General features: G+C 39.4%; 1 protein-coding gene across 1 annotated transcript in view; it reads right to left on the reverse strand.

The window, feature by feature from the left end:
- htr2aa (5-hydroxytryptamine (serotonin) receptor 2A, genome duplicate a) overlaps positions 1–17,590 on the reverse strand; it is a 97,766-nt gene that overhangs the window by 13,320 nt on the left and 66,856 nt on the right. Inside the window, exon 2 of the mRNA XM_085248948.1 lies at positions 16,919–17,119. Coding sequence (XP_085105074.1) covers positions 16,919–17,119 — 201 coding nt within the window. The remainder of the gene's footprint in view (positions 1–16,918; positions 17,120–17,590) is intronic.

Below are 17,590 nucleotides of genomic sequence, written 5' to 3' on the forward strand. Positions count from 1 at the left end.
TTACACTTGACCTTAATTTTGGTCTGAAATACACAGTTAAAATAGATTTTGATCACACTATCCACAATAGAGTCAAAAGTACTTTAATGTGTAGTTTTACTGTAGGCATCTCATGAACATACACACACACATTCAAATCAAAAGCACATGACATTTCTTTCCTTTGTTATTTTGGACTTCTTACGAAATTTTCTTCAGTTTGAGAAATTTCAAGAAAGTTGTGATCCTGAAGTTAACCCAGAACCAACTAGTTCAATAAATGCTGTTTCTGGGCCAAAGAAGAAGATCAGGTTCTCAATCATATAAAAGAGGAGTAGATAAAGTACAGTGGGGTAAAAAAGTATTTAGTCAGCCACCGATTGTGCAAGTTCCCCCACTTAAAATGATGACAGAGGTCAGTAATTTGCACCAGAGGTACACTTCAACTGTGAGAGACAGAATGTGAAAAAAAAAATCCATGAATCCACATGGTAGGATTTGTAAAGAATTTATTCGTAAATTAGGGTGGAAAATAAGTATTTGGTCAATAACAAAAAAACAACTCAGTACTTTGTAACATAACCTTTGTTGGCAATAACAGAGGTCAAACGTTTACTATAGGTCTTTACCAGGTTTGCACACACAGTAGCTGGTATTTTGGCCCATTCCTCCATGCAGGTCTTCTCGAGAGCAGTGATGTTTTGGGGCTGTCGCCGAGCAACACGGACTTTCAACTCCCGCCACAGATTTTCTATGGGGTTGAGGTCTGGAGACTGGCTAGGCCACTCCAGGACTTTCAAATGCTTCTTACGGAGCCACTCCTTTGTTGCCCGGGCGGTGTGTTTTGGATCATTGTCATGTTAGAAGACCCAGCCTCGTTTCATCTTCAAAGTTCTCACTGATGGAAGGAGGTTTTGGCTCAAAATCTCACGATACATGGCCCCATTCATTCTGTCCTTAACACGGATCAGTCGTCCTGTCCCCTTGGCAGAAAAACAGCCCCATAGCATGATGTTTCCACCCCCATGCTTCACAGTAGGTATGGTGTTCTTGGGATGCAACTCAGTATTCTTCTTCCTCCAAACACGACGAGTTGAGTTTATACCAAAAAGTTCTACTTTGGTTTCATCTGACCACATGACATTCTCCCAATCCTCTGCTGTATCATCCATGTGCTCTCTGGCAAACTTCAGACGGGCCTGGACATGCACTGGCTTCAGCAGCGGAACACGTCTGGCACTGCGGGATTTGATTCCCTGCCGTTGTAGTGTGTTACTGATGGTGACCTTTGTTACTTTGGTCCCAGCTCTCTGCAGGTCATTCACCAGGTCCCCCCGTGTGGTTCTGGGATCTTTGCTCACCGTTCTCATGATCATTTTGACCCCACGGGATGAGATCTTGCGTGGAGCCCCAGATCGAGGGAGATTATCAGTGGTCTTGTATGTCTTCCATTTTCTGATGATTGCTCCCACAGTTGATTTTTTTCACACCAAGCTGCTTGCCTATTGTAGATTCACTCTTCCCAGTCTGGTGCAGGTCTACAATACTTTTCCTGGTGTCCTTCGAAAGCTCTTTGGTCTTGGCCATGGCGGAGTTTGGAGTCTGACTGTTTGAGGCTGTGGACAGGTGTCTTTTATACAGATGATGAGTTCAAACAGGTGCCATTCATACAGGTAACGAGTGGGGGACAGAAAAGCTTCTTACAGGAGACGTTACAGGTCTGTGAGAGCCAGAGATTTTCCTTGTTTGAGGTGACCAAATACTTATTTTCCACCCTAATTTACGAATAAATTCTTTACAAATCCTACCATGTGGATTCATGGATTTTTTTTTTTCACATTCTGTCTCTCACAGTTGAAGTGTACCTCTGGTGCAAATTACTGACCTCTGTCATCATTTTAAGTGGGGGAACTTGCATAATCGGTGGCTGACTAAATACTTTTTTGCCCCACTGTAGATTGTAAACCTATACAAATATAGATATTATCTTGAGACTGAAAAATAATGCAACCACAACCACATGAGGGTTTTTTTCTTCCTGCCAGCCGTCAGCTCTGTGTTGTAGCCAGCAGACTCTGTTAGTTAGATGAGGGTTTGTTCACATCACAGCAGCAGCTCTAGATGGATTAGAGTCTTATTTCCTGCTGTAAATATGTTGACATTCAGTACTGGAAGACACCAGGATGACAAGTGGCTACAAAATTGGCAAACATGTCGTGGTGACAAAGACTCTGGTCTTTGCTGTTGGCTTTAATTAGTCAATTTTTCACAAAGAGCTGGCAGCATCCAAGTCATGTTATTCTTCTGTTAAATCCATTTTAATTCTGACCTTTGAATGGGCCTGTTTTCTATCTTCATGCACGGGACTGTGCCATTCATGTCTCCAGACGTGAATGTTTATTTTGGATCTTTCTGCAGCGCCCTGGATCATAATCTCTTTTTAATGAAATTAATTTTACTATTGGTACAGTAAGCTGCAATATGACAAAGACAACAGTAAACTGCACTTAAAGGAAAAGTTGAAGGGTATGGAGGAAGTATACTGAGGCTTTTCCCTTTCAAACTGAGAATGAGATAAATGTCACTTATTTGAGCTTAGTGTAAGTCTAAGTTCTTGGGTAATGTTTTCATGAATGTTACAAAAACGAAAATTTGAAAATTCTATTGTTTTCTATTTAACAGATGAAAGGTTTTCAGGTTCTCCACAGTTCAGTGATTGCTTTGTCCCAGTTCTTTTGCAGCAGGTTTTGAAATTTGACAAAATTAACATGAGTAAAGCTCACTGATTAAACAAAGATGCATATGTTCTGTTTTGGTGAAATTATGCAAACTGTAGGCTCAGTTTTTTGTTCTTAGATAAAAAGAGAAGGACCCGGTGTGGTCTTCTGCTGTTGTGCATTGAGAGATGCTCTTCCAAACAACAAGTGGTTATTTGAATTACTTTTGCCTTCCTGTCAGCCCAAATTCTCCTCTGAGCTCTGGTAACAATAGGGCGTTTGTGCCAAGACAACTGCCTCTCACAGGATATTTTCTTTATTAGGCCAGTCTGTGTAAACCCTATGGATAATTGTGCAGGAAACTTTCAGTAGCTCAACAGTTTCTGAAACAATTTATGACATTCTTAAGTAACTCTGAATTCCACAATCAGAGTCACCTAAATCCCCTCCGTTCCCCTATTCTGATGCTCTGCCTGATCTTAACCATCTATATGCAATTAGTTTGTGCCAAGTTGCTGAGCACTTGGACACTAGCAACTGTTTATAAGTGATGTAAATGTTTTGCATTTAACTGTATGTTGTTTACTTGAAATGCAGTCTCTTCCGCTCACTCTGAAGCTTTCTGCCTCGTGATCATTTATTCACATAATATCAGGTAAGAGCCCCAGCAGGAGGTAAAGCAGCAAAAACAAAAGAAGACTTCAGTACTGAGTGACGCAGATGTCTTCTCTCTGACTTCACTGAGCGGAAAAGGGAAAACAAGCCTCTCAGGAAATGGTCTGTAATAAATGTGGTTTGTGTCAAAATATGTTTCCACCCCAGTGAATCAATATTTGTGGTGTTCATGCTTAACAGGCAATGCTAGAAATTCATGAGTCTTTAAAGTTGTTTGTCCCACACAAGCAGATGGAGTCTCACTTTTACGAATGTCTCACACATCAACTGCTGTTACAAGGAGATACATCTGGCCTGTTTCCAACATCCCTGTCTCACTTCTCATTTCTGTTTTGTCACCTAACACTTTTTTCTATACATTTCTCCTCTTTGATATAATCTCCACTTTCATTATAATAGCCATGTTACAGACTGTGGCACCTAAATTGTTTGTTATTGCACAAATCTTTTTGTAATTGCATTTTGTTAACTTTTGACTGTTTTTGTTTTATACCTTGTAAAGCACTTTGTGATCTTTTATCTAGAAATGTGCTATATAAATAAAATTTTACTTTTTACTTACTTACAAACAATGTGCTGATTGTTATGCAGTAGCTCATCTGCATAAGGTAACCTGCTTATACATCATATCAATACTCTTTCTATCCAGTTTTCAGGTGCATTTTGAGTTCAAACCCTGATGCTGAGATTCTGAAAGTATTTTCATTTCAAATTCTAATAATCTTTCAGGCTTGGTTAAATACAGTGTTTTGACAAAGTACAATGAAATCAGACTGAGTGAATATATTATGCTCGTGAACCATGTAAGTGACACATAAAGGGAAGCTTCCCCTTCTCCCTGGCAAGCTTAGCAGCTGACCTACATAGCCCATATTGCTTGGGTAGCCATTCACAGACAGAAAATGAAATGTTAGACAAACATAAATTAGAACACTAGGCACTTTGTTCTAAAAGGTTCTGATTCCACTTCAAGATACTCTCTGGTATAAATAGATAACTATGCACTCATAAAATAGAGCTTGAATAATTTTACCTTATATAAGGAATTTCCCAAGCAAAATATATGTAGCGCTGTACAAATGTTTTAAACCACCCCTGATTTAGGCCATGACTGAGTGTCCCACTGTGTGTTTTTCTAACCAGGTGATGCTTTTATTGGATTGGCAGCGCGTTTGGGATTATTGTCATGGTGAAAAATGAAGCCGATTCCAATCAGACACTTTGCAGACAGTATTGCATGGTGGATCTGGCAGTACTTCTCTGCACTTGTAATTCTATCAATTTTAACAAGATGTCCAACACCACTGGCTGAAAGTCAGTCCCAAATTATGACAGAGCTTCGAGGTGTTTTACAGATGGCTGTAGATGCTCAGTGTTGTACCTCTCTCCTCCCAGTGTTGGGAAGGTTACTTTTAAAATGTATTCCATTACAGATTACAGAATACATGCCCCAAAATGTATTCTGTAACGTATTCCGTTACGTTACTCGATGAGAGTAACGTAACGGAATACTTTGGATTACTTAATATGTTATCATGCTTTTTACAACAACGTGAATGTACTATTGCTGTGATTTATTACTATTACTGAAGGTCCGCGACTCCGAACTGTAGTAAAGGGACCTCTGACTAATACGGCGGGGTCCCTGTCGGCTCGTAGCCGAAAACTAGCTTTACTTTGTTGTGTGGGTCAACTTTACTTGCGAGAGACAGACAGAGGCGTTGAAAGGCTGCTCCAACGGAACTTATTGTTTCAGAGGAAAACACGAACACAGCCTACAGTCGAGTCTTAATAGCTTACTTACAACTGGGCTCGTCAGGCACTCTTCTTGGCTGCAGTGGTTATTATTATATTTACATGCTTCCAGCTCCCGTTTCTGCTCGATGACAACTCGTACTTTTCCACTCGCCTTTTTCTCCCTTTTCGCGCTCACAGACACATAACGGGTATGGCAGTCCATTCTCCCTGCAGCACGGACTATACTGCACATGATGCTACATTCTTTAGAGCTATGCTTGTAGCATTCTGCCTGTTAGCTTAGCACAACAACAACAACAACAAAAAGCCGCTCTCTCACCCAGGAAACACGCAGAGAGAGAGCGTCACCCAGTAACCATGGCAACCGTAACGCTGCCACCTGGAACAACAGAACGTAGCTGTCAAACAAAACCCAAACAGTCCTGACCCGCGACAAAATGAAACAGGAAAGTACCGCAGTGTAATCCATTTATTTCAACAAAGTAACTGTATTCTAAATACCACCTTTTTAAACGGTAACTGTAACGGAATACAGTTACTCATATTTTGTATTTTAAATACGTAACGGCGGTACATGTATTCCGTTACTCCCCAACACTGTCTCCTCCTCTCTCCTCTGTACATAATACTGATGCATTTATTATTAAGGTTTTTTACATCAAGGAGGAACGATTATGTGGTGATTCAGTTTTAACATTAACTCTTCAAAAAAACTGTTCATGCCCAGTTCAATGGCTGCTCTCAGGATTAAGTCAGCACAGCGACTTCACCACATGCAGAGGTCTGCGTCAAAATAACACATCTAAAAAATTTAAAAATTCAGGTCCTCATTTTTATAACAATGGCAACATTTATCTACAAGTTCTTATGATGTTTTCAGAGAACACTTGAAGGATGTTTATAATTTTTAGTTTATCATTTGCCGCATTCTAAAATCCTTTTCAGGGTGCTTTTGAGGCCTGTGTATGTGTGGTTTGTGAGTGCAGCGTAACGCATCTGTAAAGAAATACATGAACATTTCAGTTATGTAACTCTAGAGATGTTCTCACTATCTCACACACTCGCACATCATCAGCATGCATTCATGCATGTCAGTGTGAGCATCTACACCCTCCTATTCTCCTCTGTGCAGGAATCTGTAAGTCCTGATGCTAGGTCCAATCAGATCAGACTATAACCTCAGCTCACTGCAGTAGCTTGAGCAGGTGTGAGTTAACAACAACCACAACACTCTGACAAGGAAGCCACCGGGCTCCGCTCTCCTCCTTTCTCAGACAAACTCAATCCCTAGGAGGCGCCGAGGCGGGGTAGTGTGCCACTGTGGCGTGTTCGGGGTGCTCCAATGTGCCTGAAGGCAGGACTGGCTGCCTGCCCCACTGACATCGCATTATTCAACTCATCGTGATGTTGACTCTGTGGATCCTCCGCTTAGTTGGTAGGTTTTAGCCCTGAGGTTTTTGCATGCATAGTGTATTACACATAAAAGCTCTAAGCACTTACAGGAGGCTTTCAAATATACTGCAGGGAACAGTTTCTATTTATCAAATAATACTTAAATGCTGTGATCTCTTTCCTCACATTTCCTCACATATGTTGGATTGCTGGCTGCACTTGTGTAATTAAACCGACTTGTTTAAACAATTTATAGAAATATTTTTAGTGCATTTCACATTTTGTCTTGCATACTGCCTGCTAGTCACGTGTCTGTGGCTTTTAGAGCAAACTTAATGCAAAGGCCGATTGTTTCCCTGCATCTCGACATTTTCACATACTGACCGATTCATCAGCAAGCAGCTTCGTTTTAGTTAACAAACTGAAAAGTTCATTGAAGATCAGGGAGTTGAGTTCTTAACCCAGTGTCAGTGCAGTTTAAAATGTTAATTAGAAAAACCATGTTGAAGAAAGAGTCAGTGCAATGTCAATGCAATGTAGTAATGTTTTGAAAGAAAGACGAGAGTAACGAAGGAAGAAAATAAAACGAAAATGTCAGGTAGACTTGGGTCGGTCTCTTAAAAGGAACCAAGAACATCGAAACTGAGCGCTATTAAAGAGCACACTGCTGGTTTTATCCATTATATGCAGCGGTGCACTTTACCAGCACGTCACCACTCAGCAATTTTAAAAAATACCTTTAGCTTTTAGACTGATGTCGAACCTTCCAGTCAGCCAAATTTTTCAATATTTTTTCCCCTTTGTTTTACATTTTACAGTGTGGAAGAATAATGAAGACCAAAATAAGAAAAAAAAGAAATAACTCCAACACATCTGGAAAGTTTTTAACAACTTTGAAAGTTTAAAGTGCAGTTGCAAAGACCATCAAACACTGTGATGAAACTCTCACATGAGGATGGCCCCAAGAAAGAGCAAGAGTTCCCTCTGCTGCAGGGGATTAATGCTTCCCAGAGTCCCAGGAGCAGATTATATTAACTATTTAGAGACATTAACCTGTTAACATCCACGTTCTATGGACTTTCCAGGAACGTGTTCTAGCTCCTGTAATGATTCTTGATTAGCATGTGCTGAAAATGCAGCTTTGGCATAATTCCTCTTAGAGTGCTGTAGGTAACCTGATGGGTGTCCATTAATACTCTCAATTGCTTTGTCAACAAGGAGCGAAGGAGAGAGCCCTCCAACCACAGGGCAAACAAAGAGACGTAGAGCCACAAACTCTCCCATCTACACCCTTCAGGCTTGCTTTTGGACTGTTGGACTGTTGAGATAAACTTTGAATATACTATATTTATTGGAGATAATGTATTGGAATTTCAGGAGCAGGACCACGCCTCCAAACACGCTCCTTCGGGTTGTCATCTAAATAGGTTCCCCCACCCTCCCTCCCTCCTTGTTCTCTATTCTTTAACTTCTTCACTTCTATTTAGTACACGGGGATCTGCCAGGCCCAGGAACCATCACCAGTCCCCTTCGATGCCTTCCCCAAACCGCAGCTCAATTCATGTCAAAGCATTCACTTTTACCTACTAAAACGCTGTCAAACCTAAAATGAGGACGTGGGCCCAGCTAGTGAAATTACACTCTGGTGCTACCAACACAATGGGTAGTTATTCCTGTTATACTTTGAGGTCTGCTGCCTTGGGTGCATGGCATATTGTAAGTCTTGTTTTGAGTCTGTGCATTCACAAAAAACAGGAAGGCACTCAAACGTTGGCGTGGACTCTTGCGCTCATGGTCTGATGATGAACTTTATGTTAGTTGGACCGAAGCAGACCTTAGCATGTGGACAAAAGTATAATTAAAGCTTTAGCCAGTGCACCTGGGGGGCACCAACACGGGAAAAGGAGAAAAGTCCACACAAAAAGACCCCGGGTGACCAGTAAATTTAACCCATGCAACAGTGCTAACCACCATCATGCTCACTGGTGGATGTTAAGATATTAAGTAAGAGGTAAACTGTTTTAGCCAGGAAATACAACTAATGGAAATAACCAGCGGCCTGAAGCGATGTGAGGTGATAGTTTAAATGAGGATGTTTTGAAAGACAAGTTTGTTCTCCAGCTAAAACTAATCACGGGCAGAACTGTTCCTGCATGCGTGAAATAACCGAGAGTAATGAAGAAAAGTTCTCAGCCGAACGTTAACCAGTGCAGGTTGCATCACCAAAACAAACTTTAATGTCTGTGAGTCATGTAGCCCCTCAAGGCTGGAGGACAGAAAACATGTCTCCTGTCAGAAACCAAGCACAAGAGACGCTTTCGGGAAACAGTGTGGAAATGAAACTGAGCAGGACAGGTGAAATGATCAAAATCAGAAAAAAGCTCCTGGGCACAGATGTGAAAAAGCCCTCCCACTCTCCCCTCATAGACACGAGACACTGAGATGTGTTGTGAATCTCTTTGTGGCTGATTTGTCACTCATTCTTTCATTTTGATTGATCTCTCTGGTTATTTTGCACATATTTGTTTTCATTCTTTTCCCCTTTTCCTGGTCGTGTCGAGTCTCTCAGTCATGTCTTTTTGTGGTTACTTTACATCTGTGTGTATTATCCTTTTAGCTTTCTTTCTCGTTAGTAGTGGCTCTTTCTTTGAACCCCTTTCTGATTTTTCAGGGTGATTTTAAAGTCATTCTCTATGCGTTTCTGTTGAGTTCACACCTCAGTTTTTTGGTTACATTTGTTTTTAGTTGTTTGTGTGTCTGTGGTCTTTTTTGCATCTTGTGTTCACACTGTATCTGTTTTGTAAATTGTATCTGTTTTGTAAATATATCTGTCCATTTTAAGTAGATTTAGTCCTTTATTTAGGTTTTTTCTGCTGTAATGTTTCACTTAAATTGTCATTTTATGGTATTTTTCTGCATGCATGTTCATACAGTGATGTCGCACACACACAGTCACACAACAAAGAATGTGAATATGTGGACAAAGTCTTCATTAGTGGACAATCAGGTGTGCCTCCTTAGCAACATTTGTACACTGCTTCTTTGTTTTACTTTTTTTTTTTTAAATAGCAGAATTTCTTTTTAGCAATTAGGCTTTTTTTCCTTCTTCTTTGGTTGGTTTTGTGTTTTTGCATTATTTGGCATTTGTTATTACTGAGTTACATTGTGCTACTAAATTACACTGACAATGTGTAGGCTTAAGAAAAATGAATAATATACACAAAATAACTACTGGAGAGATGCAGCACAGGAAGAAGAGTGGGCCATCCACTAATTAACCGGTCAACATCTACTTAGCTTTTCCTTTTCAAACCGAGCTACTGAGCTTCAGTCAGCTGATTTTAATTAATGTGCAGCGAGGTGAAAACTGGTGGTGCATCTACAATTTCTGAGTAGTGGAGATATGAACATTTATTTTATTTTTATTGCAATAAAACACACACATGCGCTCAGTCAATCAGCTCACACTAATGGCTGATTGTAAGCAGAGTCATGTGTGGTATCAGATTAGAAAAGGACATCAGTGGTATTGCACATCACTACCATTAAATGTATAACAGCACACTTATAGCAGTCAAACTTAACTCCACCTGAAACTGGATCTTATGGAAATTACGTACCTGCGTCAGTTTATTTGGACTATACAGTAAATGATGAGTGAATCTTAGCTTTCGTGCTGTGGAGCTGGGCTAGGATGGAAGGCTAAATTATTAGTCAGCTACTGTGGCATGAGTCAGTCATTAGCAGCCACGGTGCAGAAGGACAGAGTTAATGAAGTGGAGCCAACAGGATGCAAACACGGAACTCAGGGTTATTCGGGAGTTCGGAGGCATTAGGGGAGGCTGACAGCTCTAAATAAATCAGTGTCTTTGCTTTTGGTCAATAAAGTTTGGAGACAATATAATGACTGGACAAAATGTTATTTGGTTTAATGGACAAAGCATTTGGAGGGAAGTTATCTCTTGTTTCAGTTTTCCAATAAATAAATGTTTTTTTATGGTTGTTTTTGCTTCTTTAATTCTTTTCTCCACCCCACCTCCTTCATCAAATGTGAAGGCTGCTATTGAATTCATTCATTCACAATCATTTCTTTGAACTGTTTAATTTGACTCATTATGATGGTCCTGTCATAGCAACAGACTTTGTCAATTTATTATAATTTCAGTGCTGAATTGTGTATTTCTCAACAACACACTGTAACAATATTAAATTGTTGTAATCCACCTTTTCCCGTCTTACAGCTCTTATTGCCTCCTCAGCCATCAAAGGAAGGACGTTCACTCCTTTGAACTCCTTTCTCATTTTTTCTTTATCTGTAAATGTTGTGAGGCCTTTAAGACCTTTAGATTTGCTATTATACAAACAACTGTGGCTAGTTTCTTCCACCGAAATAAATCACTTCTTGAATTTGATTGCAACTACTTGACCAACAATGAATCAAACTGCAAGGAAGGTTCTTTTATAGATGAGCATAAAGGTGTACAGATTCCCTTTAGATCGCTTCGCTAGCCTTGAAACAAATATCTGGACACCTAAGCCTTATTTGAAAATGTACAAATGTCAAATCAAATGTATTTGAATAAAAGGCAGCAAAAAGTTACAAAAAGGAAGTTTGTCAGATTTTAAATCACACTCAACAGTAGCTTTTAGGATCACAGTTACAGTTTTGTTTTATCCTTTAGCTAGCAGGAGTGCTTTTATCACCTGGGCCTGGAAGCATCAGTACCCTTCAGTTCATCCGCACTACAGCATCAAGAAACTGACGTCTTTCATCATAGAATCCCATAGGATGCTTTTATGATGCTTTGGCTTGCATGCACTTTTCTTTTAACGTCTCTCCACTGATTTGTCTTCGTGTTTAGGTTTAGGTCATGACACAATCATCGGCTTGTGCCTGTTGAGTTAGTGCTTATCATTTACTTTGTATATCTTCACCTTTTTTTCCCCAAAGTTCCAGAGTCCAAATTTGTGGCCTCTCCAAGCTGCATGTTTAACCATCCAGAGCAGCATCTTTGAAATCATCTGAAAGACCTGATTAATTCATATTAAGGCTGTTAAGGAGTTAACTATTAAGGAGTTAACTACAGGAAATGTCTTTATGTCTTTTAATGCCAAATGTCTTTTAGACACCATGCCAGTTAAAGTGTTCAAGGATACCGAAGCACTAATTAACACACCTACATTAGATCTGACCTTTATTGAATGGCTATGCACCAGTCTTTTTAAGCTGCTGATTGAAGTTGATTAGAAACCCTTCTACTGATCCAGGCGATGTAACAAACTGCAGACCTGGGACCAAACTAGCGTTCATAATCCTTCAAACTATGTAACTATGTTTTTATTTGAAAGATTCACAGAAACAGCACTGGGGAAAGTCGTCATAAGAGAGGCTGGATAAATGCTGCTGGCATTAAAGCAATGGTTAAAACATATTATACAGAATGCAGTTTTTTCACTGACTCTTCCTGACACTTGGAGCTGGAATTCCACAGAGTTACAGCATGTGCTAAAAACAACACTTTTTACACTGTTAATTAGGTGGGACCTTAATAACACATCTGTATCTCCCGGCTACGACTGCAATATATGTAATATATTTCAAGTTCTTGTTGTGATGAAAAGTTTTTTCTTTATATACAGACTGTGGTATAGATGCAACTAGACCCTGAGATCACTGAAATAAATTAGACGAAGTTAAAAATGGTCTTTTTGTCATTCTTTAAAAGCAGTACACCATGCTTTTTGTATAAAAAGCGGGATAATAACCAAAACCATTAATGCATTCGTAGTGCGGTTTCCTCCAGTGCCCTTTATGTGGCTGTAGCTCAGGTGGCAGAGCAGGTCAGCCACTAATCAGAAGGTCGGTGGTTCGATCCCAGGCTGCATCCTGGCTGCATGCCAAATATCCTTGGGCAAGATACTAACCCCATGTTTGCCTACTGGTGGTGGTCAGAGGGCCCGGTGGCGCCTGTGTCCGGCAGCCTCGCCTCTGTCAGTGCGCCCCAGGGCAGCTGTGGCTACAATGTAGCTTGCTATCGCGAATGGGTGAATGACTGAATGTAGTGTGAAGCGCTTTGGGGTCCTATGGACTAGAAAAGCGCTATACAAATGCAGGCCATTTACCTCTACCATTAGAAAGTCTAATGTCTTTCACGCTGATGCTTGTATTGTGCTTATTTGAGGCTGAGATGCTTCATTAAAGCTCATCGAGATCTTTCCTCTTACCTTTTTTTGTTTAACTGTGTGTTGAAGATTGGACTGATGTGTTTGTATGTCACATTTCTTTGTGGATGTTGTGTTTACTGACAGTAGTATTTTGAGGAAAAAAGATCTTATCAGTGATTTTTGCTGCATCTGTCACAGCTACAAGGTCAGAAAATGGTCAGAGCTAACCTGACAGTTTCTCCAGTTGATGAAATATTAATATTATATTGTCTAAATCGTCCCTGTATTTAAAGAACATAATGTGTGAGTAATTTCCATTTTCATAACTAACATAGAAGCACAAGAGGGTAACACAGGTCGGACATTATTTTCTTTTAACTAAGCACCATGCTGATTTCTAATCTTGATTTTTAGACTTAATCATTATTACATTCACAATCAGAATTTCTTTCAGGGAAAACTTTTTTCACTGGTTTGTTTCGGTGTTGCAGTTCTTACCCTCCCTAAAGGTCCAAACTCACTCACGGATTAATTTGGCTGCAGCCAACATAATGAATTTATTATAATTGAGTTCATTTAGTAAACAAGGTCAATGAGATGCAAACGTTGCAAAAGGTTTCTGTAAGTAACTCTGTGAAAACGTCACTAACTCTTTGGGATCTTCTGGTTCTTCTTGTTCTGATCACCCCCAAAGTATTGGCAATCAGTAGGACTGGCACTGAGCAGTGCTGATTTTCTAACCCTGGAATATTTCTAACATTTTGAGTTATTTTCCAGTGTTAGAAAATCAGCACTGCTCAGTGTTAGCCATTGTTAATCTTCAAAACTGACTAGGTTACTTTTAAACATATAACACTGTCAAAAGTGTTAATTTAACACTCAACAGTAACAGTGTTGTATTTAACACTCAGAGGTGTGGACCCATATAGACACTCTCCAGTGTTAAATTAACACTGGAGATTTTGCTGTGAGGGACAGAAAAACTGAAGCAGAAAAAGTGCAAACTTCACCAACATCTGATGATATTTTTGCACACTGCCAGTTACATGCAATCACGTGAAGCTGAGATCTTTGATTTCATCTTTAATGTTTCTTGTTTTTCTTAGTAAATAATTAAAGCTAATATGCACTCCCATCCAACCACCACTATGGTTGGAAGTCTTTGACTACGGTCCCATCATTACATTTCCTGCTCATCTATGTCCATTGAACTGAACAGCTGGAGACCAGCCAGACTAGCAGAAACCAATTATCAAGACTTGATTGTTCCCCGTCCTTTCCAAAAAATTATATGAAGCCATAAACGTCTTGTGGAAAATTGCATCTTATGAGGAGCTGGCTGCAATGCTTTTGATGAATAGGATTGTACTCTTTTTATTCCTCTTCACTATATTCTCTCTTAGGTAACTTCGGTTTAACTGTTTATGAACTCAGAGAACTTTAATTTCTGCTGTTTTATCCAAGTAAATCATAGCAAAAGAATCCTGGCCTTTATTAGAGATCCGATATTTACAAAGAGCACATGTCAAATAAAATACAGCACTGATGTACTGCCTCAACCCTTGTGTCAAATCAAACACCAAATTGTCCTCTAAGTTTAGTTTACATGATGAGTTCAACAGTAAATTATTGAAAAATTAGCAAATATTTGAGTGAATATTTAATTTTTTATGTAAATCTGGTGAAGACAGTGTTGTTAATATATAGTATAGTCACATGATAAAGAAATCACATATTTTCTAGACTTATGGGCAGCAACAGTTGCTTCTCTAAGGTTGGTGATGTATTTCCTCTTTGACATTGTTTTAACAGCGAAAACTATATTTTTATAGATGTGCTCATATTTGCTGATGATCAGTTAATCCAGTAATTTGATTAGCAGGACATGGCTGCTACTTACCTTGTTATTTCCTGTGGAAGTAGTAAGGATGGAATTCGTTTTTCAAACATTGCTTCTGCATTTTGACTTCATTTTTGGTCAATAAAAAAAGACCTTCTTGCTTTGCTGTTCATTTTTATGTAAGTAGTTTTAAGACCTGCTAAATATACGGTCATTTTTATGATGCTCTTGCACATAACATCTTAGAATTAAGAGAGGCAACATTTTACATGTACATGGCTACATTTTTACAGAGACTTCTTTTAATTTCAGCAGCATAAACAATAAAGTAAAAGAATCCTGAACTGAAATAAAGATGTAAAATATGTAGACCAAGGCTTCTGCGAGTGATTTAGGTTTGGTGTAGTTCCACTGTTTTAAAACCTCAGTGTACTGACTTATTCCCATTACTGTTTCGACAGTGTGGCTGGGAAACTTTGGGGGAAATGGCTCTTAGCCTCAAGAAGCACATTATCCTCATTTCACCTTTTCTATACTTTAATGAAGTCAATAAAAGTGACTCCTTGTATGAATGCTGCTTTAGGCAAGCCACACAAGACTGCTAGCCCACAGTCTATGAAAACAGAATAAGATACAAAGTGAACTTAAATGTTCAATTAATTGCCTTTGAAATCAAGCACAAAGCAGAGGTTTCAAAAACCCTCTCTCGCTCTGACAGGAGCCGGGCCTGAATCCTCTGTAGATACTGGTAAGGACCACACCTTGATGACCTAGTAGATGGCTATATACATGGTTAGACCCCAGTCATATAAAGAGGCCAACTACCAGTTGGAAAGGAAAAGTGTAAATTCTACAATGCAAGTAGTTGCTGTCAGTCCCTAATGAGAAACTGGTTACAAAGAAATACACAGTGTTGCATTGACAACCTCTTTGCAATCAATTTGGTCTGTAGCAGGTTGCCGTGGTTGCCAGTAGTTTTTGTGTTTCCCTGCAAACACTAACAAACTACCCAAGAGCTGTACTGAAACTGTGAAATGTGTGATGTAAATCAGAAACCATATGCCTTCAAAGTAAAAGATGTTCCTTTGCAAATGAGTTAATTGCAGACAAAATGTTTACTTGTAAACAGTCTCTCTTTCTTTATTGCATCACAGATTTTTTTTTAAGTTTCACTACAGCTCAAAGAATGATTGGCAAGTGCATCTTTCATGCAAACTGAGAGTGAAAACTGCAATGTGCCAGCAACCAAAGCAACCATAAAGGGATGTTGGGTGCTTTCTGCTTTTCTTTAAACTTAGCAAGAGCCAGGAGCACCCAGCAGCTCCTCTTCAGGGAATACACATTTTTCTCTAGCAACTGGAGGCTGTCAGGGGGTCACATAGGCCTGTGTGACTGAGGCCTTATTGTACCTGGCAAGCTAGCATTACCCAGGATGATGTTTGGCAGCTTAAATTTACAAATTGGCAATCTTTAAATAATCTGTGTTTCACTAATTGTTGTGTCCCACAAGGTTTGCTCTTTGAGTTACTTATGGATTGTTAACTGGTGTCTTAACTCTATCACATACTTAGGACCATGAGTAAGAAGGGTCGCCTCTCTGTAAATGAGAAAATTTGAGCATCACGACCTTAAAGATCCGCTTAACATCTTTTCAGGTCTTAAGTACACATAAACAAACGTGATCCAAGATCTTTTCACATGACATGTCTTTTGTTTTGAATTTTATGCCGTGCTGCCATTTTTTACAGATTTTGCATTTCTCTGTCTGATGCTTAATACCTACAGTACAAGACAAGTTTTTCTATAAGAAACCTAAAAAAATAAACTATGGACACCTCCGGGTTTTGTTGACTTGCTTGAAAATGAGAGCCATAAAATCATAATGTAAGCATTATGACATGAAGGCTTTTTATTCACCGGGGAATAATCAATACTGGAGGAAATTAAAGGCTTTTCAAGCAGTGTTTCAGAAGAATGTGCTTTGATTTTTTGTGGTATTATTTGATTCATAACACTTTTCTGAACCATTTTATTTTTTGGTTAGATTTCAAAGTTGTATTCTCCCTGTTTTAAATCAATGTGAAGTGCAATATCCATTCTTGATCCACCTGCACTTCCAACATTTCTTGTCCATTCTCATTGCTTGTCGTAGCTTCTTCTGCCAAGACTCAAAATGTCCCACACTGTCATCCCATCATATCCTTGTTGCTCTGTTCACTGACATACTGCATGCTGCTACCAGTTGGTGTTTTCTCTCTGTTAGTGTTGAAGGCATCTCAAATTCAATCTAATGCAGCATTTTTGGCCTGTGAAGACTTCAGTATCCCACAATTTACTGACAGATATATAGACCGTAGATAGTTGGTGTTTAGGTCTGCATGTGTGTACTTACCCACTGAAATGGTCCACACTGCCATGATCTTGATGCGGGCCTTGGTGTGAGAATTGAAGCGGCTGTGGTGGATTGGGTTGCGTATGGCAATGTATCTATCCAGAGAAATGGCACAAAGGTGCATGATGGATGCTGTGGAGAACAGGACGTCCAGATAGATCCAGATGGGGCAAAGATCAGAGGGCAGGGGCCAACCGTAATCTGCAGAAGGGCAGAGAGTACATATTTGTTGAATCTGTGAAAATAGCTTTACCTGGATGAACAATGGTGCTTTAGTCTCAGTGTTCCGGATGATATCTTCCAAAAGGCAATTTCACTGCATTGTATCAACAGTGATGCATTTTAGTGCTGTGTGGTGTCAACATTACATCTTCTGCTACTTGACTGATAAATATCTTTCTTCAATTATTTAAAACTGCATTTTTCAGGTTTTCCCCGAAGTTAAGCTTTATTTACACCTGACTGATATTCACAGACTTAAAATTAAAATTCAGTAGAGACCATTTATTGAGAACATGCCACTTAAAAACGTGTTTCAAAATCACTCAGAAATGGTACTTTTTCAAATACTGATGTTTTTAAGCAACTTTCATTTAAAATCACTCTTGATCTTAACTGTCAGCGCTTGACCAATGAGGTGAATCCATGAATGAGTTTGGGTGCACAAAATTT

This window comes from Mchenga conophoros, linkage group LG16 (assembly GCF_057382185.1).
Source record: "Mchenga conophoros isolate Kocher_MC1m ecotype Shallow Benthic linkage group LG16, M_conophoros_male_GT1.1, whole genome shotgun sequence".
NCBI lineage: Eukaryota > Metazoa > Chordata > Actinopteri > Cichliformes > Cichlidae > Mchenga > Mchenga conophoros.